This window comes from Lates calcarifer, linkage group LG11 (assembly GCF_001640805.2).
Source record: "Lates calcarifer isolate ASB-BC8 linkage group LG11, TLL_Latcal_v3, whole genome shotgun sequence".
Lineage (NCBI taxonomy): Eukaryota > Metazoa > Chordata > Actinopteri > Centropomidae > Lates > Lates calcarifer.
This window is the reverse complement of record NC_066843.1, coordinates 12,592,596-12,620,492: the sequence shown is the minus strand read 5'-3', so window position 1 is coordinate 12,620,492 and position 27,897 is coordinate 12,592,596. Positions and strand designations below refer to the sequence as shown.

General features: G+C 41.4%; 5 protein-coding genes across 5 annotated transcripts; 1 reads left to right on the top strand and 4 right to left on the bottom strand.

Moving 5' to 3' along the window:
• Positions 1 to 224: 224 nt before the first annotated feature.
• Positions 225 to 8,526, bottom strand: dhps (deoxyhypusine synthase). The gene is made up of 10 exons (XM_018672034.2): positions 8,361 to 8,526; positions 4,494 to 4,693; positions 4,165 to 4,326; positions 3,913 to 4,034; positions 3,128 to 3,224; positions 2,856 to 2,942; positions 2,405 to 2,510; positions 2,205 to 2,308; positions 1,945 to 2,070; positions 225 to 1,182 (listed from the first exon to the last, which is right to left on the bottom strand). The coding sequence occupies exons 2-10, from the start codon at positions 4,686 to 4,688 to the stop codon at positions 1,087 to 1,089; spliced, it is 1,095 nt and encodes a 364-aa protein (XP_018527550.1). The 5' UTR covers positions 4,689 to 4,693; positions 8,361 to 8,526; the 3' UTR covers positions 225 to 1,086.
• A 938-nt stretch (positions 8,527 to 9,464) lies between these two features.
• LOC108880480 (guanine nucleotide-binding protein G(I)/G(S)/G(O) subunit gamma-12) lies at positions 9,465 to 10,530 on the top strand. Its single transcript, XM_018672019.2, has 2 exons — positions 9,465 to 9,705; positions 9,925 to 10,530. The coding sequence occupies exons 1-2, from the start codon at positions 9,625 to 9,627 to the stop codon at positions 10,048 to 10,050; spliced, it is 207 nt and encodes a 68-aa protein (XP_018527535.1). The 5' UTR covers positions 9,465 to 9,624; the 3' UTR covers positions 10,051 to 10,530.
• A 707-nt stretch (positions 10,531 to 11,237) lies between these two features.
• fbxw9 (F-box and WD repeat domain containing 9) lies at positions 11,238 to 14,836 on the bottom strand. Its single transcript, XM_018672008.2, is given in 8 exon segments — positions 11,238 to 11,473; positions 11,592 to 11,657; positions 11,746 to 11,949; positions 12,072 to 12,220; positions 12,365 to 13,113; positions 13,115 to 13,383; positions 13,958 to 14,105; positions 14,189 to 14,836. Coding segments are annotated over 8 exon segments (1,782 nt in total). The 5' UTR covers positions 14,311 to 14,836; the 3' UTR covers positions 11,238 to 11,398.
• A 788-nt stretch (positions 14,837 to 15,624) lies between these two features.
• Positions 15,625 to 19,520, bottom strand: LOC108880462 (deoxyhypusine synthase-like). Its single transcript, XM_018671996.2, is given in 10 exon segments — positions 15,625 to 16,026; positions 16,198 to 16,323; positions 16,586 to 16,689; positions 16,767 to 16,872; positions 16,989 to 17,075; positions 17,301 to 17,397; positions 18,282 to 18,403; positions 18,508 to 18,619; positions 18,621 to 18,673; positions 18,821 to 19,520. Coding segments are annotated over 10 exon segments (1,128 nt in total). The 5' UTR covers positions 19,046 to 19,520; the 3' UTR covers positions 15,625 to 15,930.
• A 1,711-nt stretch (positions 19,521 to 21,231) lies between these two features.
• LOC108880452 (deoxyhypusine synthase-like) lies at positions 21,232 to 27,450 on the bottom strand. The gene is given in 12 exon segments (XM_018671986.2): positions 21,232 to 22,300; positions 22,460 to 22,552; positions 22,555 to 22,587; positions 22,729 to 22,832; positions 22,912 to 23,017; positions 23,919 to 24,005; positions 24,260 to 24,356; positions 25,065 to 25,186; positions 25,333 to 25,498; positions 25,699 to 25,781; positions 25,871 to 26,067; positions 27,280 to 27,450. Coding segments are annotated over 12 exon segments (1,320 nt in total). The 5' UTR covers positions 27,419 to 27,450; the 3' UTR covers positions 21,232 to 22,207.
• Positions 27,451 to 27,897: the final 447 nt, after the last annotated feature.

Sequence of the window (27,897 nt, the reverse complement as noted above, 5' to 3'; positions counted from 1 at the left end):
ACAATTTAATTTACACATTTCCTACAATGCCACTTTAAACTTTACTTGTTAAACTTCATAAAGGCAGAATTTATTGCAGAGCTGTTGTACTGAACTGCAATAAATAAAATATATTACAGGTGTACCTAACAAAGTGGCCACTTCTCAGTGCTACAATTACAACAACACTTCCTGCAGCTACTCATCATTCACGGTTATGTTCCCACAGATAATTCAAATGCAGGTGAGGAGTTTAAAACTTTATTTAAAATTCTGAAATATTATTTTTCATCATAGATCAGCAATGCCCCTGTAATGCAAACATTGCAAACATCCTTTTATATAACAAAGATCACCAACACAGTCATGTGAAATGACATGTCACATGATGGACCCCTTGTGGCCTTCTCACACACACTTACTGCACAAAGAGTATTTGTAATAGTTTGCTAAAATCCCATTAAATGCAGGAGGAGGAGGAGATGATTACTTAATGATTTATTTAGCTATACAGGCACATCCCTCATCCTGTGACAGCGACGGTAAGATTTAGAGAATATAAAAACTGAGAAGCAATAAGGTAATATTCAAGTGATGTGACATGCTGCCTCGCCACAGCTGAACTGAAATAAATTACAAACACCACCTCATAAGTGCATATGTATTCTCTCGCTTACACACACACACACACACACACACACACACCACACACACACACACACACACACAGTCAGACACACACTCTGGAGCTAAAACCTGATGCATTCCCGATAGTCTCTTTGGTACATGCTATAGCATGCTACCCGTGCTCGGGATAAGAGAGGGAAAAAAAACTGTACTTGTTTAAACAAGCAAATATTGGTATGGAAAACATTAAGACAAGAAACCCTCGCCATCGCCTCCCATTCAATGAGGTTCTCAATTGCAGCATTGTATGCATGACAACATCGCAATGCCGCCTCTTACAGTTGCCAAGTCCTAACTATGTATTTTCAATGGAAAGGTTCAGAAGATCAAACTCATATGTTCAATTAGACAAACAAAGGGAGGAACCAGAGCAACAAAGCTGGTTGCTGTTTCTAACAGAGCATTTAAGGAGGCAGCTATTTAATCTGTTTTCTTTCCGGCGGTCAGCTTGTCCGCGTGGAGAGCGAAGGTCTCGGCCACTATCAGTGGGAAGACTAAAGAGGCGTCTGCATACACCTGGGAAACAAACAATGAAGCAGTGTATCACTCTTCTGTAATATTGTTATATTTGTGTTATATTGCATGCCATTTACACTAAGTGAAACCAGTCCCTGGTTTTCATATTTGTGTTTTGGGTGCTTTGATGCCACACGGTACCCCTGCATCAAATGCTGTGCAGACACTGCCACCGTGAGGCCAAAGTGAGGACTACAACTCTGGTTGCCACTCATATTCCTGCTTCAAGAGTCGGGGTAAACAATTATTCAGCATTCTCACCTGGTTGCCAGTTTGTTTTGTTGTGTTGTAAAATGACTTCCCCTTGCAATTCATTTCAAAGGAAAAGAAAGATGTCTAGTTGAAGCCCTCAGATCCCCCTCCCCCCCAAAAAAAACAAGAGTGGGAAATTGATAGAAACAAATAACAGCAGAATACTAGTTTTCCAGCAGTATGGAGATCAGTGCAATTTGTCATGGCTGTACACATCAAGCATGTCTGAAAATAACCACAACAGCCATTAAGATGTAAAGTCATGGGTGTAAAGCATCAGCATTTTCGGACCAAATTTGCTGATTATTTTTCAAATCTATCACACTGGCACAATGCTGCCTCATAGTCACTGCATGTCTGATGAGAGTTTTCAGCAGTTAGTGCCACTGACATTTCAAAACTACTCCTGATAAAAGGGTATCTGATGATGTAATTGTAAATGAGGGAACGCAGTGTTGACCTGAGACTCGGTCTGGTAATGGCCAACGCTGCTGGGACAAATACCGGTACCTTGACGGGTTTGGCATCTGTTCTGATCTTGCCCCAGGATATGGCTTCATCAGGTCTGGCCCCAGAGTCAGAGCCATCGAACTCCTGACCCGTGTTTACATACACCGAATAGTCAGCTCCGTTCCTCTGCAAGAAAACAGGATGGAGAGGCGATGTGTATAGGGTCTGTGAGGTAGTTTGCTTTGCTGGCTGCATTTGTGTGTATTGTGACAGTGGCTGTACTATATGACAGAGATAAAGATCATACAGTGGGACATTACCATGAGATTAGCATTGGCTATGTGATGTTTGACCAGCCCTCCTCCCAGGATGATCATTCCTGTTTTTTTGGCAAACACCGCCTGGCTGTTCAACTTGCGGATATCTGAAACAGAGTCCATGTTCACCACATATAGTTCACATATGACCGGCTAAGACAGCTGTGCTGATGTTGTTCTGTACTAGTAATGTTGCTTTTTACCTTCCACTATGTCCAGAACCAAGCCAGGGTTCTTATAAGAGTGGAAGTAGATCATGTCGCCCAGAGAGCCGTCAGTCAGAGCAGGACTGAACACTGGAATATTATTCTGGAAACAGAACATACCATCACATTTACTGACTGATCTATAGGCAAAAAAACAGTGTATGTACTGAACACAGTTAGTAAGAAAAGGAAGCAGTATGAAGTGTGTAACAAAGCAGAATTAAATTAAGTTTGATCAGCAGTTTCATACTGGTGCTACTGATCACACCAACCATTCAAAAGAAACACAGGAACCACAATGAAAAGACAATAAACTGACTTTAGACTTGTCTTACAATTTATTTTAATTAACTAAACACAAACAAAAAAGACATTCATTGTTTGTTATTCTAACAGCTATTGATCCTGACAGCTGTACAACACGTTACCAATATAAACAAGGACTCACCTTGTACGCCCAGTAGTAGACAGACTCAGTATTATTGATCTCCTTGCCAAGCCGATGGATCATTTTGGAGGGAGTCCATCGGGTGCCCTGAAAAAAGAAACATGATGTAAACAGAAATATGAAGCCAAATTTGAAACATCCTGGCAGCATTTCTTTCAAGGAAAACAGATGTTTTCGCATAAAGACATCAGACCAACTACTACTACTAACAGTTCTGGGTGCAAAAAATAATCATAATAATAATAATATCTTAATCACACAGAGAGACCCACCTCTGTGTTCTGCTCCAACAGCATCTGGTCCAGGATGGGCATCAGCCAGTCTTCAAACTTACAGTAGTTATCATTTGGCACCAACAGGTTCCCTATTCTACATAAAGTGAGGACAGAGAGATGAAAAGAAACAGGTTAAGATCTGATATATATTTGCATTATGCACCATGTACTTTGTCACTTTGAGTACACAACACTTCTGCTATTGATGATATTGTGGCAAAATACAATATAATAAAGAGGGAACAGGTAAACAAGCACACTTGTATATTGTAGTCTGGCCAAAGACTGCTATTAACAGTCTTGCTACTGATGTTCTCATGTTGAAAAGCAATAGTATGACTTTCTGGGAAATATGCTTATTTGCTTTCTTGTCAAGAGTGAGGTGTGAAGACACCCCTCTCATGTCGGTGTAGTAAATATGAAGCTACAGCCAGCAGTCAGGTAAGCTTAGCTTAGCATAAGGACTGGAAACAGGGGGAAACAACTAGCCTACATTTCTCCAAAGGAAACAAAGTCTAACTACCTGTTCATCGATTTGCTGTTTTAGGGTTGGTTATGTGTCATTTTTACACTTTCATTTTTGTATGAATAACAAAAGCAGCATGACGTGTTAATTAGTGAGCTTTAGTGTGGACACGAGAGAGATATCAAGCCTCTCACCAAACTTTCAACAAGAAAGCAAATAAATTTACATTTACCAAATTGTCAGTGTTAAACTACTTCTTTGAGGCTCAGTGTAAAATGCTGCCTTTATGGCCTGGACTATATCAATGGTTGCCAACCTGTTAATTCCTCTCAGGCGGAGCTCCTTGCCAGGCAGGCTGAAGTCTCCCAAGTACGTGTGAGCCAGACATTTGATCAAATCCTCCTCGATGCCTCCAGCTGTGGTAACAATTACATCCACCTAATGAAGAGTAACAAAACAGATTCTGTTAAACTTACGCAGTCCCCCCTGTCGAAAACTTATTTGGATGTTACCAGGGAGGTAACTGCGACCAGACCTGGATAATCATAACAGGTATACACATTTGTACCATTTTGTGCTCTGCCAGGTAGCGGATGCTCTCCCTGACTCCAGAGCTGATGAGGTTGGAGGTGTAACCCAGGAAGATGGTGCAGCCAGAGTTGCGGGGGGATTCGCCAGACTCGTTACACTCATTTCCTTCAGCCTCCACTGGCTCCAGACGCTTCTCTATCTGTGGGTGTCGAGTTCACACAATTAGAAAAAATAACAACCTTAATGCCCGTTGGTATATAGCCACGCAGATACATAGTTTTTATTGGCCCAGGTTTTAACATAAATAAAACCAAAGCTATCTGCAGGGCTAATAGGGTTAAATAACCCCACATTCATTCCACTCACCATGTGGTTGATCTCCTGGATGGCCAAGCCCAAGCTGCTGGCCTGGAAGCCTGTGGTGAGGTAGGACTTCAGCACCGCGTGGAGATCGACCCCCTGGTTGAAGTCGTAGCCTTTGATTTTGGGCATGTCCTCTGGGAGGTCGCAGCTGGGTTTGAGGACAGCCTCCATGGCAACAGAAGGGGCGTGGTCTGCCATCTCTTCTGCAAAAACAAAGAGAACATGTTGATGGAGAGGTTAACATCAGGCAGATGCCTAGAGGGGCCGTGAACAAGACACAATGGACGTGATCTCTTCGATCTGTGGCGACAAATTGCAATTCTGCTCTGACTGATGTGTACAGCAAATGACTGAGCAGCTGAGCAACGTGCATTAGATGTATGAACAGCTGCATAAAGCAGATGTTAGCCTTGCTTATAAATCCCCAGTATCACTGAGAATTTTCACAAAACTTCCTAAAGGACAGGCTCTCCAGAAGGCTTCTGGGTGAGGAGCTTTGGGCAATGTCACTGCTCACAAAACAGGATTCAGACACATTTAGGTGGATAATTATAGAATGCAACACAACTGTAATTCAACCATGAATATCCAGTTTAACCAGTGTGAAGAGCCAAGAGTCTCTCTATTCTTGAATTTTCACACATTCTTCACCTGAAGTTCTGAGACATTTTTAGGCCGTCTTGCACGCACACTGTGTTTCTGTGATGTTCAAGTCAGACGAACTGTGAGGGCTGCTTTTTCTCATTTATCTATATTCATCTCACAGGTTTATTAGACTTTCCAGCAGCCCTGTCTTTATGTTATCTTTTTTTTAATCATATCCTTTCTTTAACCATATAAAACGTCTCTCTCAAGAGTGACTTTGCCTTACAAGGTTAATATTTACTGAGGCTTCGAGAGTCTTGTATCTACACTGTTATGCCACACACTGACAGGCACAATCAAATTGCTGTCTGTTATTCTGTCTGTCCCTTGACTTTCTTGACAAGCGCTCATCTGATCGACATCAAACTTGGCAGGTGTATTGAGTGCAGTGCCGACGGTTAAGTTTTAACAGGAAGATCCAAAATACTGGACCCTAACACCAAACGATAGAGGGTCCTGTGACATCACAACTTAATAGGGTTGTATGACATCACAACTAGAACTGAACAACCAGAGGATTGTATGGCATCACAGCAGTCTGTGTTAACACCCAGGGTTAGACGTCACACCAAAAGAGAACACTTAATTCTTCAGTTTTCTATGGCTCCACCAAAGGAAGAGGTTTTGTCCCGGGCTGACTGGGAAAGAATCCAGTCTTCAATAAACCAGCCCGAGGCCAAAGTATACACCAGGCAGGAAGTGGTGGACAGCAATCTTCGGCGTCAGTTCTCTTTAGCAGAGGATAAACGCCTAAAAGCCAGTCTGAGAAACCAATATGAGGAAAGTAAGCGTCGAAAACAGGCAAAGGAGGAACGTTTGAATATGCTCGCTGCAGAGGAGGTAGAACTGAAGAGGCAGGACTGGCAGCGAGCAGTTAACAAGGCCAACAGCAAGAGGTTTCTCCAGAATGGCTGCGTCAGAAAATTCAACCGTGTACTCCACATGACGCACGTGCAGAAGGAGAATGAGGCACTGGTGGAATTTAACCAAGAACGTCAGAGAGTTGCTGAAGAGCGAAAAAGACAGTCTGAGGAGGAGATGAGGTCCAGACTGGAAGAAGCTCTGAGACAAGAGCAAGAGAAAGCTCACCAGAGACAGCTCTACAACCAGGCTGTGGCTGATTATCAGATGGAGCAGATAAAAGAGAAGAATCGGTTAAAGGAGAAAGAGAGACAGCAAGAGAAGGAGGAGAGAGATAGGCTCAGGTACCTTGCTGAAGTGTATGCACAGGAGCTGAGAAATCAGGCTGAAGAAGCAGCAGAGTCAAAGAAAACCTATATGAAATATCGACTGGAGGATATCTCCAGCAGAAAGCTCCTCAGAGAGGAGGAGGCACAGAAACTGAATACAGTGGAGAAGGAAAGACAATGTGTTCTGTCTGACATAGATGAAAAACTGCAGCAAAGAAAGAATTTTGAGGCAGAAAAGTTCAGAAAGCGCCAGATACCAATTGAAATCGCAACTGACAAGTTAGCAGTCGCAAAGAAGGAGCAGGCTGCCACTGCAGTTCAAAGAGAGGAGGCAAAATTTACCAAGGAAGTGGCTGAGCAAGATGCTGAAGCAGCAAAGCAGTCACAGAAAAAGCAGGAGGATGGGGCTGCTATGCTCCAGTCTATCTGTGCTCACAGAGAGGCAAAGATAAAGGAGAAAGAGCAGCAGCAGAAGGCCGAGCAAAAGAGCGGCCTGGACTGGCTTCAGGCCCAGAGAGAGTCTTTCAGGTTGTTTCGGGAAGAACAAAGACGCAAGGCTCAGAGAAACAGAGAAAACAACATCAAGTGCCAAGACTTAAATGTCACCTCGGTGGCTGAGAAGCGTTCCAATGCTGAACAGCTGAAAAAGGAGGACCATGATGCTGCAGTGAAGGATGCAGAACGGGCTGCTGAGAGGGAGCAGCAGCTCCAGCAGTACGTTCAGAGTGAACTTCACCATGCAGCTGAGAGTCTGCGAAATGTTTCACATCTCTTAGCTACAAGCACAGGACGGCATGGTTACCTTTTAGATGGGGAGGAGAACGACTACTTCTGCAAAAACACTGGCAAGCCGATGCCTACATTTGCCACTAACCAAACCCGCTTTATGAAACAGTACCTGGAGCGAAACGGCCTGCAGCTCAGCATGGTGGATATGGAGCCTACCTGTATGCCACCACTCTCCAGAGCAGCGAAAGCCCAACCTCACTGCAAAGGAGTTAGTTGGAGGGCGTATGGAGGGGCCCAGCTGCCGTGCTAAAGGGACGAAGCTCTCACTACCTGCACTCAGCACTTCCCAAACCTCACCAACCACGCAGCACTAGGTGTGCAACAACGGAGAGGCAGGTATGTGCCATCTGGAGCCGGACCACCTGCCACCTGCCCCCCCATTTCTAAAAGGTTCTGTTAATTAACCAAAAAACAAAACAAATGAACACAAGCAAAACAAAAAATGCAAATAAAAAACCAAACAAAAAAAATGAAGAGTCAAGAATTCTAATTATGGACTACCATTTTTATTCAATACTGCACAAACTACAGATGCTTTGTTTTAACACAGGTCACTTACCTGCACAAGCAGTGTGAAAAATCAACCCACCTCCACTGAGGAAATAAATCCAGTACAAACTGGGGTTTACTACTTTTTTTTGGATTATATCCTAAGGCTTGTATCAAAAGGTGAAATTAGTGGGTTTTCTGGCTGTGTCTGGGTGTTATGTCCGGTTTTCTAGTCAGGTAAAAGAGCAAAAATACTCACCCAACAGTAAACTTAATATGAATTGCTTTATCTATTTACAAATATCCTTTGCCTGGGTCTTCGGTGTTTCTTTTCTCTTCTGGTTATATCATCACATTGCTTACAATATAACTTTTGGATGTCACTATAACCGAACTTACCTGCAGGTATTAGGGTTTTTCTCATATTATTTTAAGTATTATACTCAAGGTTTTCACGGTGATGCTTGTAATTGACAACATTTCTGCCTGTTTTACGTTAACGGTCTCGGATAGAAAAACCCATAGTTTACTGAGCCAGTTGCTAAGCTAGTTTCGTGAGCTAATGTTCAGTGAAACCAAATAACGAAAAGATGTCCAGAGTTATGTTCAACTTGGTTCATGGTACAGGCCTCAGGATAACTTATGTCAAAACACGCAGAATCCATGTGGTGTGATAGTAGGTGGAAGACGAGCTAACTGTTAGCTAGTTTTGGCGTTAGTCATGATTAAACATTTGAAAGTAAAAATGAAAACATACCTCTTCTTGAAGAGACGTCAGGTAATGGTGGTGGTTAAGTAGTAAATGGCTGTGAACAAACACAATAAAGACGGTTATTGAAGACTTTCTATCCCTGTAAACATCGCATGAGTCTCCTATGGCGAGCTAGCTCCCACTACGGAGAGCGTGAAGGAACAAACATGACCAAACTGCCTTTCTGCTGTAGAGCTCCTTACTGGTCATCTAATTAATGATAAAATAGGAAAATAGAGGATAGAAGACAGTCCGAATAAAATCCTGTCCGTGTGGCGTTTATGTTCAGCGTTTTGTTTAAAACACTACACACGTTACTTTATTATCAGTTATGTTTTGCATCTCAGTTGATTCATTGTATCATAAATCAATGTGCCACTTCTTAGATGTGTGTGTGTGTGTGTGTGTAAACTTGCATAGTATTAATTACTATATAACGACATATATAATATATCTAATATAAAATGACTCATTGTGATGGTTTCTGTCACAGTTTTGCATTGCTGATGCATGAGGCTATTTAGCTTTGCAAAGGTGTTTAATTATTCCAGTGTACGGTTAGCTGGTGTAAACTTTAACAGTGTATGTCATTTTACAAGTTCATTATATGTTTTCCAGGTGCAATTTCATTCTACAACTTAACCAGAAACTACAACTGTCAGCTTAGCAATTAATGGTCTAAATTGTCAAACAGTGGAAAAAGCCAAGCACCTGTCCTCCAACAGGCTTTGCATAAGTGATCCAATTATTCCCCTTTAATGAACACATTCTTGAATTCTCACCACAGTCACACCCCTTGCATGCACTGATTTGCCTAACTGTACTGGTGCCCACTGAAAATGCATTTAATCCAAACTGATATAGGCCTCAAATGTCCTTCCTTTCTATTAAAGAATACAGACAGTCCTTCTTCAGACAGCATACCTGAAAGCCCAGCGTAACGCTTTGGCTGATAATCTTTTCATCAGCAGTGGCTGTGAAGTGGTGTGTGATGTTTGTGACATTTCCAACACTGTGTTGTATGACCTTTTATATCACAGAGCCTTTGAACTGCCCCCAGCAGTGAATAAAAAGCTGGTGCAGGTCAAAAAGGAGAGTCGGGAGCTTGTCTGACCAGACACTCCTGCGCCACCTGAGCTGACTCTTTGCATCAGGTAAAATGCTGCTCTAAATCCATTTCCTGCTGCTGCTTTTGGTGTTGAAAAAGGACACTGAGCGCAGAGAGTAGGATTTTTGTTGGGTCTCTGCACTGAGGGCAATATCAGGAAAGATGTGCAGCAGCAACAGTGTTGTTCAGGCACAAAAACTGGTGGATCAACTTCGGGTGGAGGCAAGCATGGAAAGAATCAAGGTATGTAAGACTCTGAATAATCTGTTAAGTACATGATAGCTGCACAGTGTCTTTTAATTTGATTCAGTCGTCTGATGATTTCCATAGTTTGGAATCTATGAAGTATACTGCCATGCTCCATGTCTCTATTATTAACACCCAGTGTCCACTGAGTATTTAATTTTTTTCTTAATAATTAAAACGTTTTAAATCCCGACAAATTCCATCCTGTCCCAGCAGATCTCCCTGACAGCAGCGGACCTGGTCCAGTACTGTCAGGACCACAGGCGCAGTGACCCTCTGCTCACCGGGATCGCTGCCTCTTCCAATCCTTTCAAAGATAAGAAGACCTGTGTGCTGCTTTGACACAGATGGCCAACATGTAACAGACTGCCATGTGGACAAATCACACCTGAGAGCGCAACCAAAGATTTTCTGCTGTAGCAGACTTTTTTCCTACTTTTCCCCTTAAAGCATCTCCTTTGAGGGTCAACACCATGTATACACCAGCTACTTCAGCTTGTGCAGCTAAAATTGAAGACAGCACTGGGCATAGGTTAGAAGGAAATGTGAAGTACAGGCAATGGTTTTATGTTAACCTTTGACCTCAAACTTACAGCAGAAAGGAATTACAGTGAACAAATCCAGCCAGTAATTCAGACACTAGACTCCAGTCCATTTAATGTCATCTTCTGTGGAAACAGTCTTTCAGTGTGTTTAACATATGTATTTGTCAAGTGCTGTGCAAATGATTTATAGTTACATTTATCCAAACAATTAAACTGTTATATATTGATTAAACTAACACATACATACACACACACACACACACACACACACACACACACACCACGCACACACACAGGCATTTGCAGACATACCTACATAAAAAGATAATATTGATTAACATGGCTGACTGTGTTCAAATAAATAGCTTTACAATACAATCAGTGTGTCACAGAGGGCTTGGATACAAGTATTTCACTGTACATGAAGAGTAACAGTAAGAGTAATGCTTTTTGTACATCGTCAGTTCCTGTAATAGATTCAGTCAACATGTGAGCATGTTTAAATGTGTGCATTTTCCACGCTGTTTGAACAAACAATTAAAAGAGGAGACCAAAAACAGTGTGTCTTTGAAAGCTTCGAGTACTGGCACAACATGGTTAATAAGTGCATTGGACAGATATTATTAATTAACACGCTTCCTGTTTTTTGTAGAAAAATCTCTCAAAGAAATCAAACAAGGGGTTAAAACAGGTCGAGGGTTTTTGGTAAGTGACTTTCACCTTCCCAACCCTACCTCTGCCATGTAGCAAACTCAAGATGTGAATGTAAATAAAAAATTAAATAAAAATTAAATAAAAATGAATTAAACTAAACTCAACAACTGGTCACACTATTTCCAAAAACAATAGTTTTGCATTCTTTAACATCTGTGTTTGGCAGAGCAGCAAAATAAATTTGTTTGGCCACAGCTGTTTTCATTTCCAGTTACCACTAACATCTCTGTTGATACATCCAGCCGATCAGCCTGCAAGGCAAGGGAGCTGTTTCTTTTTTTATCCTTTTATTGAAGCTGTGTACTTGTTGTCGTTTACTCAGTGTATCCCAAACTCCAAAATGCTAAAAGACCAGTATAGTAATGACAGACTTCAGGTCTTGTCTCCTCCTGCTTTCAAGTCTTGTCACATAGTTTGCAGGTGTTGCTCTTTCATTTTCTGGGCCTCCAGACTTCCACACGCACATCCCCTGAGGCCACTGCAAGGACTCCAGCGTCCACACTCAGCTGATGGTTGTAGACAGATACAGGAGGGGTATGGGAGAGAGAGTGAAGACACGATGAGAGAAAAAAAATCTATTTCAGAAATGATAATTGTCTATAAGATGTGTAACAATGCACTAACCCCATTGACTCCAGCTTGATGACGCAGTGTGCATAATGTCCTTGGAGGTGCACAAGGGATGTGTACCTGCAGTACGGACAAATAATTAGAATAGCAGTAACTGAATAGCTAGGTAACCGAATAAGCGAAGCTACATGGATTTTCCTCTTTCTACCTTGACAGTACGATCAGATGAACAGGTGTAGAGGCTTCCAGGGGACCTGTGGATGCCAGTGACCAGAGCTGTGTGTCCCACATCAAACTGGGACAGGGGTTTTAAAATCCCCGCCTGCATGGAAAAGGAGTGGAGCATGCCGCCGTTGTCTCCTGCCCATACCTCACTGCCACTGTGGCTCATGGACAGCAGGTAGGAGCTCAGCTGGACACGGACAGGTAGGTTGGAGTTAGTGTTGGCACACAGGGGTCAGTGTCAGTATCTGAGCATATATGCACACAAACACTAACTTAACAAACTATGTGTATGTCTGTGTTTGCAGATACCTGGAGTTTCTTCAAGCCTTTGCCTGCCCTGCGGTCATAGACAGCCACAGTGCAGTCTTTACTCCCAGAGATGATGTACTTGTCATCTGCAGCTAGGCACATTACAGCGTTACCATGGAGACGGAGGCTTTTGACCAGGGGTTCAGCAGCTGTAGATAAAATTGTGACATAATCAACCCCTGAAACCAAGCGATTTACAAAACTAACTTCATAAAACTAATGATTTTTATTTGCGTTTTATGCACAGTCAGCCACTAAACTGACATGCAAATTTTATGTTAAACCCCCCTCACCTCTTGTGTCATACATGCTGACCCTCTTGTCAAATGTACCAGCCAGTAACACGTCCGTCTGACAGGACAGGCAGAGGACAGCAGCACCAGCCCTGATCAGGCCCCTCTCCGCACCGCCTGCCTGTAGGTCCCACAGCCTCACTGTGCTGTCGAAGCCACCTGAAGCCAGCAGAGATCCCCGAGATGCCAGGCACCAGACCCAGCCCCTGTGGGTGCTGAAGTCACCCTGCCCTCCCAGTGTGTGCAGCAGCGTGCCATTAGGGGCCGTTTGTAGATCCCACAGTTTAACATTCCAGTCTCTGGAACCCGTGGCACAAACTGCCCCCTCTCCTCCGACGAGGAGGACTGAATTGACCTGGGCAATGTGGCCTGAAGGTAGGGTGATGCATTCCAGTGCTGGAGGTGGGCTAGGACTTCTCGGGGGTTGACACTGCGCCATCTCTTCTGGTCTTCCATTACCCAGATTCCTGGGGTCTGCCAAGTCTTCTTGGTGATTAAGAGCAGCATCTTGCCCGTCATTAGCATCAAGCATCATCCTGTGGTCCCTTTCTTCTTCCATTAGTGCAGCATTATCAAGTCTCTCCTCCAACTCCTCTCTCAATCTTGCCATTTGGTCCTCACCTCCTATGAGCTGCACTTCACCATCCTCACCTTCTATTGCCACCTCCATCCCTTCATCAGCACCATACACAGCCTCCTGAGCGGCCACTCCCACCCCTTCAGCCTCAGCCTCCTCTTCCATCTTCCTGTTCTTCTGCACCTGGTCCCCTCTCCTCCTCTGCCCTTGGCTGTTGCCTTATGTGATCCCTTTCCTCCTCATCCTCTTGGGTCTGTCTGGCCAAAAGGTGCGCCTGGCCTGTCCAGCAGGTTATCAGCTGCTCCATCTCCAGGCAAGCAGTAGGCCAGTCAAAGTCCTCCCGTGGCCCCACTGGAAAGCCAGCTCGGGGTCCTATCAGTCTGCGTGCTCGGAGCTGCCAAGCGGTGCTGTCCTTACCTACATTACCCAATGCATGACAGACCTGAAAGGAGAAGAAACAGGGATTCAAGAAAATTTCTGCAAGATCTATCAAGACTTAAAGGTTCCCTGTTGAGTGTCTGAGCTCTAATAGCTCTAACGGAGGGTTTGTTTACCTCATGCACTCTCACATGCACACGCACATGCATGACGCTGACATGATACACAGTCCTGCCAATGTTTTCACACTATTTCAATGATCTATAGGTGGTGGTGATGCACCAAGAAACACAGCAATGCACCAACAAAGGCAGGGAAGAAGAAAACTGATAATTGAATGAGGAAGGAAATACATTCAACCCTTTTTTGTTCAACCTCAAGGATACACATGAACTTTGATAATAAAAAATTAGCAGAAACATAACTTTTGTTTGTTGACAAACACAACACGTAAACAACACAAACTTGATTGAGGATAACTAACACTGTACCTAGTCAATTTAGGAGTATACAGCGAAAGAGGGAAAGATATTACATAGTGATTTAGTCTTCTGGTGAGTGAGAAAACACAAATAAGCAAGAAAATTAGATGACAGGACGTCTTCAAAGTGATGGGCTGATAAATATTTGAGACGTACCTTTGGCAGCACAGTGATGACACATTGAGCAGGAAGGTGCGAGGCAATTTGGGTTACCATCTCCCATGGTAAAGACAACAAGCCACTTGCCTCAGCAGAAGGTGAGGGGCTAATGTCAGCTGAGGACGGATGACCAGCAGGCTGAAGGCTGGAGAGAATATGAAGACCAACTGTGACTTGCTTGTTCGTCTCATGAGCAACCAGTTATCTGAGGGTGAATTACAGACTTACCCCTGCAGGTCAGGCTTGGAAGCTTCATAACTCTGAGGTTTCACAGGGTCAGGAATTGGCCCATCCTGCTCACCGTATGTGCCTACCTCTGGTTCATACAGGTTAACCCTGACCTCAGACATCACCTTCTTTCCTCTCAGTACAAGACCACTAACTCATGCACTGTCAATCAACATTACTTTAAACTACCTGTGTTTTCTATTGTTGGCTGTATGTGTTTTAATACAAATACTTAACGAAATTTGACGGATTTAGCTTGGAGTTAGGTATACTGGTAACAATTCAGAGATACACCGCTTGAAAAAATGTTCAACTACTTGCCATGAAAACAGTCTTTTTCTTTAAGGTTTCATCGTCTTTTAAATATGCATAAATATATTCATAAACATTAGGCTACAGCATAAGGATAGCAAGTTAACGCTAGCTAGCTTCAAGTGCTGCTACACACAGAATATTACTAACAAATAGCCTAGCCTTTGACTAACGTAGCTAAAAGTCAGCGCCCGAGTCAGTGTGGAGACAAAAATAGAGACCGCTGTCACGATACAAACCAAACTGAGACTGAAATGTCATGTAATGCAGCAACACTAACTCCCATTTATCAGCTGTTATCGAGGCGAACTACAAAAACAAATTTCAAAACACCACTTCCGGTGTCGAAAGATGTCGTCATCAAAGTGCGTGAGAAGATGGCAACTGTTTTTCATTTGCTGTTCAGCTTTTTCTTTCGAACAAAATGTAAAACTTTCTGTTAATGACATCAGATTGTATTTTCTATTCAAAGACCTAAACAAATAATATTCGATTGTAAATATAAATTTAATGGGATTTTTTTAATTAATGTGTTAGCACCAAGCTTTTTCTTGAAGAATACCTATGTTTACTTTTTTCTTCAAGATTTTATGTTGGTGATCATGTCAACCTGAACCAGAATCTCAAAGGCATGTTTCCAACATCTTATGGAATCAATGCCACAAAAAAACTGAGGTTGTTTTGAGAGCAAAGGGAGGCCCTACCCAGAATTAGTATGATGTCCCTAATACAGTGTTGGGGTGTTCAGCACCACAGAAAATACTAAAAAAAAAAAAGAAAAGAAAAGAAAAGAAAAGCTGCCGCGTTAACAGCTGTAAGCAGAAGTTGTGTGACACAAGTTAAATGAAATCAGTGGCCACAACTCAGCTGAGCTGTTTTATGCAGATCCAGATCCAGCATGCATCATTTGCATGTAGTGAGGGGTCAGGGTATCATAAAATATGCAGATGATAGAAAGCTCACTCATGCTGCAGTATCAAAGTAGGGTAAGACTTTTATAAAGTTTACATTTGCAGCAACCAAGTCCAGGTATTGGACTGTATTGTGATGGCAACTGATGAAAACTAGGTGAAAATTTTAAATGCAACATGTAGTATTTATTTGTTCAAATGACGTTTATCTAATCCCTGTTGGTATTTATGTATCACAGTTATTTCAGTGTTTTATCTCGTAATTAGAGTTCAGTCCTAGGACTAGTTCTGTTCTCAGTATTAATACATATATATTATAGACATCATTTGTCAACCCAACATTTATTCTCATTGATATGTGACAACAAACAATATATTTTTCTCACAGCAGACAGTTTGACCCATCAAACTGTAAATAATAACATTAATGACAGCTGCAGTGCACGTCAGGGTGACTGTTCTGGGACCCTGATATTGTAGATTCTGCCTCACTGGTACTTGACTCAAGAGGGTCTCAATTTAATCCTTTTCCTTGCCATTACTCTTCTTATCAGCATGAACAGCAAAGGTTTCTGCCACTAATAAGGGAAAGATTATGGTGGCATCTGCAAACACCTGGAGAGACAGAACAACAGGCTGGGCATTAAATCAGAGAACAAAACCTCAAGGGCAGCCACCATGAATGGTGGAACAGAAATGTACTATACTCTTGCATTTGTTGTCTCTACCAGCAGTAAATGGAACATGATATTAGTGTGTGATATTAAATATTAGTATAAGAGATACCTTCACAGGTTTAGCGTCTACTCTGATCTTGCCCCAGGACACGGCCTCATCAGGTCTGGCTCCTGAGTCACAACCATCAAACTCCTGAGCCGTGTTCACGTACACCGCATAGTCAGCTCCATCCCTCTAGAAGAAAACAAATCAGTTTATCAAAATAGCGAACTGAGCAAAGGAGACATTTTACTTATTCATCAATTGGTGAGAAAGATCGCATATCTCTCCTGTCAAAACAACAATATTACATTACTGTGACGCTCTGGAAGACTTTAAAAATCAATCTCAACTGCATTTCCTCACTCTCCTCTGAAAGAAAATATAAATTCCCAAGTACCAAAAATATTTGTGGCTGGCAGCAACAGCAACAAAGTCAAAAATACAAAATGCTTACCCATGCATTGGCATTGCATGTGTGGTGTTTGGCTACACCTCCTCCGAGGACAATCAGCCCTGTGCTCTTGGCATCCACTGCAATGTTGTTCAACCTTGAAATATCTGAAATCAAATTCATTGTGTATGATCACTCACAACACAAAGGCAAATTAAGTCTGCAGAGACGAGGACTGTCTTACCTTCAGTTATGTCCAAAATCAAGCCGGGGTTCTTAGCTGAGAAGAGGTAGAACATGTCTCCTATAGCACCGTCTGTCAGGGCAGGGCTGAACACTGGGATGTTATTCTGAAACAGACATCAGGTCACTGCTCGGCAACAACGCAATTGCCGATTGGTTTACACACAGACTCTAGGCACTTCCTGTTCCCTAGAACACGGGCCCGATGTGCACCAGGACTCACCTTATAGGCCCAGTAGCAAACAGATTCAGGGTTGTTGATCTCCTTGCCCAATCGATGGATCATCTTAGATGGAGTCCAGTGAACACCCTGAGTGAAAAGACATTACAGAAAAATAAAAATGTAGAGTGAGCTCTTGCAAATAGAGGGATCAGGACATCTCGACTACCACAACTGATAAAATAGCAGGAGAATTTACTCCTTTAGAACATGTTTAAATGGGTGGAATCTGTCACTCTACACTATTGTTTGGAGTATTTTGCATGTATCTTTTTTTAATGGTTTCTATTAACAACCCATTATTAACCCACTCACCTGCGTGTTCTGCTCCAGCAGCATCTGCTCTAAGATCGGCATCATCCATTTGTCGAGTTTAGAATAGTTTTCATCAGGCATCAGAAGGTTGCCGATCCTGCAGTCACAGCGACACAAAAGAACTGAATGCTCCTCAAAATAATGCGCCAGAGAAAGTTATCTTAAGTCTGTGTTGATAGTATGTTTTATTTTAAGTTCTGATTGAAATGTAGAGTGTATAGGTAAATTATGGATCACTGTAATTTATTCATTTCAGATATTGTTTGATAAATTAACATGAGATGTTCACACGAATGAGACTGTTAAAGCTATAATCCTTTATCCTATTTATAGTTGGCTTTAAAAAAAAAAAAAAAAAAAAAAAGCCACTCAATGTATCTACACTTTAGCAGCATTGGATTCATGCTCAATTCAAATAAAAAATAAATGCATGTAATCCAGCACATTTTTGTGTCATAGATAGAAGCCTCACTGTTTATTGATATGCTGAAGATAACCAACTTTATTGTGCATTTGTGTGGAAAACTACTTGTGTCATGTAGCATGAAGTCATATCACCATTTTGACTGATTTCTTCATTTAACATCTCTGTGAGTTTGGTTGGCTGCACTGTAAACAGATACACCAGTATTTCAGACCAAGTAGCTGCCCAGTGAATGTTTACTTTAGTATTAAGGCCTGGTCTCACTAAGATCCAAAACTGAAATTTCTGAACAAAATCAGTTCATTTCTACAAAACAATCACGTTAATTTAACTTTTACTCCATCTGAGTAAAAACTATTCCACAAAAGAGCAAGTCTTTGAAGACAGTTTTGAATAAACCCATCAAGTTTCTTGCCCCGTACATTTCACATGGGCAGTTCAAGGTCACTTTGTGGTGTGACTGCCGCTTTAAACCACACTTGCTGTTACCACAGTAACCACTAATGGGACTGAAATCTTTGAAACCATTTTTTAGTCTGTTTTCAGACAAATCTGACCTATCAAGGCCTTTTTCATACAGATCCTTCCCAGGCAGAGTAAAGTCTCCTATGTAAACTGGGCCCAAACACTTGATCAGATCCTCCTCTACTCCTCCAGCTGTGGTCACTAACACATCCACCTACATAGAGGGAGAAATATACTGGATTATTAGAGAAAGTGTACTGCATTCTAAAGCAAGTATGCTTAGTAAAATGCATGTGTTGTTAATGAGGAGGGTCGTACCATTCTGTGCTCTGCGAGGTAGCAGATAGTCTCCCTGACTCCACTGCTGATGAGGTTTGAAGTGTAACTGAGGAAGATGGTGCAGCTTCGTGAGGCACGGGCAGGTTGATGGATCCTCCTCAACAAAGCCATTCACTGCCTTCACTGGTTCCTGACGCCTCTGTATCTGTGGATGTGCAGTTGATTGGAAAGACCAAAAAAAAAAAAAAAAGATAAAACTAATGAAAACTGTAGTGAAAGTCTGATACACTTGAAATCCGATGGACGAACATGGTGATTTATAGAAGTTCTCCCTGTGTACCACCCATCTCACCATATTATTGATCTCCTGGATAGCCAATCCCACATTAGTGGCCTGGAAGCCTGTGTTGAGGTAGGACTGCAGCAGGGCTCGATGGTCCACTCCCTGGTTGAAGTCATAACCTTGGACCTTTGGTGTATCCTCTGGTATAGGGACGGTCTTCCTATAGATATACCTAACTGTTCTGTGCGTATGGTGTGCCATATTGTCTGAAAATAACCACACCATAAAAATCATAAGGGAATTTAGTGTAATCAGTTTAATTCTCCTCACAGGAGGATCCGGGACTTTCCACACTGTGACTGGCACCTATTTGATTGAATCTGGCACTTATTATCAATTATTGGCTGAGATACATGTGACTATTGCTTAACTGTTGTTTCAGGACCATGGACAGCGCTGTATGGAGGTGCCGAATTGTGATAAAAATGGAGCGGAGGAGATCAATTTTCCATTGTTCCCTCATTGTAGCAATCCACAGACAGCAGAGGAAATGACAAGGAAGTGAAGGGACAGACAATGAGAGAGAGAGAGAGAGAGAGAGAGAGCTGTAAGCAGCTGTCTCTGTACGCCTCCCCCTGCTGATTTTGAGTGGTTTCATCTGGGACTTTAGCTTTAAGAGCTTTAGGGGTTAGTGTCACAACACTGAGGCTGCCATGGGCAGTTCCAGGAATCAGCTGGGGACTCATGACCGGTCATTTGCTCCCACAGATCAGTCTTATCATTTGTCTCACTTGCAAAGCTCACTCTATATACCTTGATGTTCCAGATGCTAGAGACATAATGTACTGCATAAAGATTTTTGGAAACTATAGTATAGTTTTATTTTTGTTTTTAATTTGATTTCCTCTTTTTGTTTTCCCCATGGGTTATTCTGAGTTACATTTATTCTTTGGATAATTTTGGATTATTTAACCACGATGACTGACAAAGATTTTTTTCCTCTTTATAATTAATTTCCTTCACTGATGCTTTAAATCAAGACTCATGATTTTTCATGAAATCATTCTGTTCAGAGCCATCTGTAAAGATAAATATATGTAAATAATTCATATTTTGTATTTTCAAATTTTCTATAACATGATGCAAGGAAACAGTGAACCTGCCAATGTGCATATTAAGATGCTTCTGCTGTGTGTTGACAGTAATGCATCCCATGGTTCCTCCACATGATTCTTCTTTGGGTCATTTTTGACAATTATGCACATTCTTGTCTCACTGATCTTTAGACCCCACCGCCAAAATAGCCTGGCCACCATCTAAAGTCTATATACTTTTTTTCTTTTTACCAACAAAATGTTAAAAGCACATATCAAACAGTATGATATTAAATCAGTTATAAGGCCTTAGTTATAAATGTTCAGTATCCCTATAAAAAGCTGAAATGAACATAATACTCACAATTTGTACTGACTATTCTGATCTCTTTCATGTAGAACTGGTGGATTACAACATTACCTGTTTGCTGATAGAAGATCTCTTAATTATGTTGCTCTGTCCTCTTGATGTTATTCAGTCCACTCAGTCCTTTTGCCAAAGAACAGATGTAGATCTGCTATTGTTATTTATTTGTAGGAACAGGAGGGCGGAGTGGTGTGAGCAGGTAGGCAGTCCCCAGCCACTACAACCTTCAGCATAGAGTATAATTTATTCACCTTATGTCCAAATCCAAGCAATTGATTTAAATTAAGCCTATTCTGTAGCTACATGGTACAAGATTAGGTTTGCATTAAATCTTACCAGCAGTAAATTTAACATACATTACACATTAATGTATCATAGTTACTTGAATGTTCATATAAGGTATGTATAGCTGGTCAAGGCAGTTCATTATGTCTGCAGTTACCTGTTTTGCAAGCCGTCAAAACAGGTTGTTGGGCTAATAAAACTTGTTATACCTGCAAGTCAATATCCTACCAAACCCAAGTATTAAAAAAAAAAAAGAAACACCTTAAAGGTAAAACTAAGCAGTAACACCAACCCCAGTGTCACCAATGTCCAGTTCACTGCACTCATACTATATTTTGCCCTCTCTTGACATACAGGATGTGTTGGGGTGTCCCGTGAGTTCCCTTTGCTTACACTGATTATCGAACCTCTGTCCATAAATCTTAAATCATCTACCTTCGCCAAGGGGATCAGACAGATGGGGAAGAATACATCATGTCTCTTTTTACCCAGACAAATATGTGTCCTGAAAAAGATATGCTATATATCACCATTAAACTACAAAACGTTGGGTCACAAATTCTTTCTAAGAAGACAGAATTCATACAATAAGGAGTGTGTAACCACACACTCAATCCATTCTTCACACTACTCCTGTCCAGTTGCACATTTAGATTTGCAGAGTGTGAAATTGTCTATTTTGGTAGATGCATCTAGTCCCCAACACTCTCAAAAGTAAGTAAAGTCATAATCTGTAAGTTTCATTTTTTATTAACATACATTGTTCAGGTTTTGCTGTTATGTATACAGTATATGTTTTAGTAAATATTATCTGAACGTGTCAATAAGCTGAACATGTAGATTCCTGTAAAAAAAGATGAGCATCCATTAGAGTTAGCATGCTGTACCACAAAGATCAGTTGTTGGACCACCTCTGTTCTCACTGTACGTTACCACTAAGACATTATTCGTCAGTATAACATTTATGCTCTTCACTGCTGTGTGATACAGGTGGAACGATAACACTGGTACTGTCACACCTCACTTGAATGGAGTTAGAAATGAATGTGTTTCTATTAGGATCTTAAACAAGTCACTGAGAGCAGGCACTTGGAAGTAAACTCACTGTATTTAAACAGGAAATATGATGTGATGACAGTCCAAGCAGAAAGCACTGTTGAAAAGGCAGGTGCAGGCACTGGAAAATAAAACTAGAAAACAACTCATCATTCACTAGAAGATAGCTTCTCTAAGACTAAGCCCTGTTTCTGTCTCAGCCAGAAGAGAGAGACACTGTAACCACGGATGGTGATTGTAGTGAGTGTTTTTCTCCCATCAGCAACAAACTGCTGTGATCACTTAGGAACCATTTCCACTTTAAGACTGCTTCTCTGTATCATCTTTGCTGGCTGATGAGCTTAGTGACTTCACCATCATTTGATGGTAAGGGCCCATTGATGTCTTGCAAGGGGAGGCACAGGTAGCATGTGTCCCAGAGAACATAATGCATGTCTAGAAATGTTTCTCATACCAGAGTAATTGGTGGTTATTTTTAAGAGAAATGGAACCAGACAAACAGGACTGACATCTGGACAACTGAGCACACTTCTCAAGCCACAGTGGTCAGACAAGTCCACCATAAGAAAGGACCACTGAAGATTCCTGTCAAACCCAAAATCTGACAAAAGTGACAGTGAAAAAGGGTTAAAAGATCTGAGAGGGCCTTTGACTTCATTCCCTTTTCTTGCAAGCAGCTGTCGTAGCATGAAGTGCAAACGTTTCTGCCACTAGTAAGGGGAAGATTATGGTGGCATCTCCAAAAACCTGGAAAGACAGAATGTCAAGATGCGTATTAAAACCTCTGAGTAAAACAGCGACAATCAATCCCTTTATGTAGGCTTGATTTTTTTGCGATTGAGATGAAGCTATATGATGAATAAATAATGTCACTGTGCACTGTATCAATATTAGTATAAGAGATACCTTCACAGGTTTAGCGTCTACTCTGATCTTGCCCCAGGACACGGCCTCATCAGGTCTGGCTCCTGAGTCACAACCATCAAACTCCTGAGCCTGTGGTCACAGTACACCACGTAGTCAGCTCCATCCCTCTAGAAGAAAACACATCAGTTTATCAAAACAACGTGTGTGTGTGTCTGTGTCCTGGGGGCAAATCCATTCAATTCAGCTTTGTGAATAAACTCAAAATGGAAATAACTGAACACATCAAACAAAAACTGGAAAATATGTACCCATGCGTTGGCATTGCATGTGTGATGTTTGGCTACACCTCCTCCCAGGGTGATCATTCCTGTGCTGTTGGCAGCCACTGCGAGGTTGTTCAACTTTGAAATATCTAGAATCAAATGCATCACATCAAGACCAAGTAACATCAGAGAGACACAATGAGTCAGCAGAGATGAAGACGGTTTTACCTTCTATTATGTCCACAATCAAGCCGGGGTTCTTAGCTGAGAAAAGGTATAACATGTCTCCTATAGCGCCGTCTGTCAGGGCGGGGCTGAACACTGGGATGTTATTCTGAAACAGACATCAGGTCACTGCATCATACTGGACACACATTATACAATGTTTTGTCCAAAACAAAAGCAAATAAAGCAAAAGTACAGTTAACTATGTCAGGAGTCTGTTTTCAGGTTTATATGCCTGTTCACAAATCACATATGTTTTGGTTCAGGCATGATTTCTCTGTCTCTCTTTTTATCCTCCCAAATTACATCAATGCACACCAAGCCCACTGGCAGGTTTTCACCCTATAGGCCACTGAAATGAGAACTTTTAAGCCAGTTGGCTTGGCTCGTAACATACACTTCCATAAAATGTTGAATGACTGCATGATGATCTAGATTTTAATTTTATTATATTTTTTTAATCAATCCCTTTTCTTTCTTTTTTTTTAATTTGAAGTGTTGTGTTGCTGCAGGTTTTGTTATATTTTGATTTGACCAGAAGATGGTGCTTTAATGAAAAATGCAAAGGAGAGTAACAGTGCAGCTTGATTACTGAGTGATGTAATTATTACATAGGATGCTCTGTGTGATGTTTGAGAATGGATATCAAGTGGTTTTCTGCTTATTACTCCTGTTTGACCCCTGATTAAGATGTAAGAGGAAATGCTGGGCTTTGATTCAGCATCAGGCTGCTTGAATAAAGAGTAAAGAGTGAGTTTTTGTACTGTCATCCTCCTTCAAATTGATAGGTTCTAAGGCTAGCAGTGCAAGCACAAATTTGATAGGTTTGAGGTGCTACTTGATTTGATGGTTACATATTAAACTTTTAAAAAACACCACAGATATAACTCTGTCCACAGTAACAGGACCTTAAATAGTCGCTAAAATGAAGTAAGTTTGATGTCTAGCAGGGTCTTGACCATCTCTGCAGCTGTTCCCAGAACACAGAGCCGATATGCACCGGGACTCACCTTGTAGGCCCAGTAGTAAACAGATTCAGGGTTGTTGATCTCCTTACCCAGTCGATGAATCACCTTAGATGGAGTCCAGCGAACACCCTGAGTGACAAGACACCACAGAAAAATGAAACTTTGTTTTGAGCAGGGGTCAGGACATTGTAGCTGCCACCATCAATAGAAAATCATAGACAGCTTTCCTTCATAATGTGATCAAATGGTTTGAAATGTAGCTCCACCATGATGTAAAGTCTTGATAACACACAAGCTATTTGAATTGGATTTTCATTTGCTTGACAAAAAGTCAAAATTAACTATATGAGAACAGACAGATGTTCAAAGTAGAGTCCACACACCTGAGTGTTCTGCTCCAACAGCATCTGCTCCAAGATCGGTGTCATCCATTTTTCAAATTTAACATAGTTTTCATCAGGCATCAGAGTGTTTCCAGTCCTGCAGTCAAAGTGACACCCAGAAGAAATCAGGGCTCCACAAAAAAATGCAAGCAGTGAAAGTGAGCCATGTAAAGAGTAATGCCACCAATTTTTCATCTGTGCTAGTACTGTAGTTTAGTCTGTCAGTCACTGTCAGACACTTTAGTCCTGAATTAAATATCTTAACAAGTATTTCATGGATTGCCATGAAATTTAGAATAGATATTCATTGTCCCAGAGGATAAATCCTTATGATTTGATGATCCTCTGACTTTTCATCTAGCACCACCATGAGACCACAAGTGCGTTGACTGTGCATGCACTGAAACCTAAATGGATATGAGATCTGTTGCAGTTCACATCAGTATGATTTGTCAAGATCAAACACAAACAAATGTGGCCCTTCTTCTTGCCGTCATGAGGTCACCATCTTACTTTCTAGTGTGCATGTGTGGGAATATGTCTGGTTATGTAATATGTAGAGTCTGTCTAGAGCCTGCACACATGCAGCTGTCAATGTCTGTAAAGAAGCATGAACAGGCTTTAAGATGTGACCATGATAAACATTAGCGTGTTAGCATTGTCACTGTGAGCATGTTAGTGTACCAGTGTTACCATTAGCTGAGCACAGCCTCTCTAGCTGCATCGCTGTCACTAATTCACTTATTTAAAATCTGTCTTTGTTGTATTTTGGCCAATATTTGGATAACCTGATATGCTGTCTAACCTGTTAAGGCCTTTTTCATACAGATCCTTCCCAGGCAGAGTAAAGTCTCCTATGTAAACTGGGCCCAAACACTTGATCAGATCCTCCTCTACTCCTCCAGCTGTGGTCACTAACACATCCACCTACACACAGAGAGAAATATACTGGATTAAAGAACATGTGTTAGGGAAAGTGCTTGTGGACAAGATAAAATTTCTCATGCATAGCACATGAACATTATAATACCTTGCATTACAGGATGTACAGCATGCTAAAGCAAGTATCCTACCATTCTGTGCTCTGCGAGGTAGCGGATAGTCTCCCTGATTCCACTGCTGATGAGGTTTGAAGTGTAACTGAGGAAGATGGTGCAGCTTGTGAGGCACGGGCAGGTTGATGGATCCTCCTCAACAAAGCCATTCACTGCCTTCACTGGATTCCTGACGCCTCTGTATCTGTGGATGTGCAGTTGATTGGAAACTCCAAGTTAAAGTTTTTTTTTTTTCTTTTTTCTTTCTTCTGTAGTGCACAGTCTCATAAAATTAATTCAAAGAGTGATAAAACAGTGGATAATAATTTAAAGCAGGTACAGACGGACAGCATGCATACACACAACTACGTAAAAGTTACATTAAGCAGGCAGCTGTCCACTGACCTGAGAACCTTAACAGGAAGACAAGTGAAAAGGGCATCACAACAGTCTTGTCTGCTGATGACAAAGGCATGGACATGTGTTTCCTAATATGATGAGATAAATATCATTTTCAGTCTTTGAAAAATGATGATGCTTATTTGCCAAAGTTCTCCACATGTACCACACATCTCACCATGTTGTTGATCTCCTGGATAGCCAGTCCCACATTAGTGGCCTGGAAGCCTGTGTTGAGGTAGGACTGCAGCAGGGCTCGATGGTCCACTCCCTGGTTGAAGTCATAGCCTTGGACCTTTGGTGTATCCTCTGGTACAGGGTCAGTGTCTCTGTAGAGATCCTCAGTTATTAGGTGGGTATGGTGTGCCATATTGTCTGAAAGAACAATATGACACACTCATAAATCCATAAATAAATTAGTCCTGTGTAACTATTAAATGTAACTATTAAAAAAATCTAAAGTACCTGAACACAAATGAGCTATTTCCTCTTAGGAAAATCTCAAAATTAAGCAGCACAGCACATGAACGCAGAAAAAACAAAAACAGCAAGTCTGACTTTTCAGACTTAGGCGTAGCCAGATGGAAAGGTGCCCAGGGGGGCCCGTGCCACCGCTGATATCTGACGAGCCTGTCTGATTGGAGGAATAGTCTGTTCCACCCAATCACTCTGGGTATGCATCTAACTAACCGGACAAACCAGAACAACCTATGACATCTATGACACGTCAGTTACTACAGCCACATATATATTGTGTGTACGTATGTGTGTGTGTACATATATATATATATATATATATACACACATACACATAAACTATATATATATATATATATTATATATATATATATTGTTAGCAGCAGGCCCAAAGTGATGATGATTTGGTAGTGAGGACTTCTGCAAAAATTCAAGCCAACTCAAATTTTATTTATATCCCAATATCACAAATTTGCCTCGAGGGTATTTACAATGTGTCACCCTCAATACCCTCTCTCCTTATAGAACCTTGAATCAAATAAGGAAAAACTCCCAAAAAACCTTTGACAGAGCAACATAGTAGGTTTACACCATTGTAATAGTTGGTAACATTGAATTCATTTCATCATATTATTATTGGGTTATCACTGTCAATACATTAGTCCTTAATGTTATAGAAAAATCCTCACGTTTTGACTTATATTTATGTTTAAGTAGGAAAATTCAGGAAAAAAACATAGGTTATTTACTGACAGTTCAACACTCAAACACTCAGGACTGAGTGGGTGTGGTTTGATCAGATAGGACCGACTGAGGTCTGACTTTTCTCCCATCAACAGATGAACGTGCACGACTTAAGAGGAATTTCTCTGAAACATTAATCAGCAACCAAAATCAGTAAACTAAAAAGTTAAAGTTTAAATGTAGAGGCCACCCCTTCTATAAATTTACACAGCTGCCATTGGACACTGTGAACTTCTCCCGACGACATACTTTCTACGAAAATATCACATAATATCATAAAATCAATTATAAAACCATTGCTATATATTTAAAGTGCACTGGCTATTCTGATCTCTTTCAGGTAGAACTGGTGGATTACAACATTACCTGTCTGACCATGCTCCTTCCACCATGTAGACCTGCCTTTCTTTACTCTATTATAGCACCGCCTCTGCAGGTTCAGAATAGTCTCAGCCTCTTTCAATAATATTTGAGATGTCAAGATAATTATGTCCCTACAGAACATGAATGGTTGTTTGTCTCTATGTGTCAGCCCTGTGGTAAACTGACCGTTGGGGGTGTACCCTGTCTCTCGCCCAATGTCAGCTAGGGTCTGAGCTAGAATTAGGTTAAGATAAAGGCTAGGGCTAGGCATTCAGCTGTGATTGTTAAGGTTAGGTTAAAGTTAATACATTATGTCGATGACAGGACCCCACAGGCTGTGGGGACCTAAATCTGACAGGAAACATAAACTCTGGCAAACCAATCATTGCTGGTTGACCCATTACTACCAGTGCATCAGCATGGGCATATTACCACAGAGACCAGTGTTAAAACTCTTGTATACATTGAAATACATATATGAGACAGATGATTGGCTTAATCAGCATTGTGTGAACTCATTTGGCCAGGACATGCATTTATATGTAGGACTTGTATGTACAGGTACTGGATTTTTATTAAGTCCTCATACAAACTGTTGAACAAATGTATTTGGCCCACTTG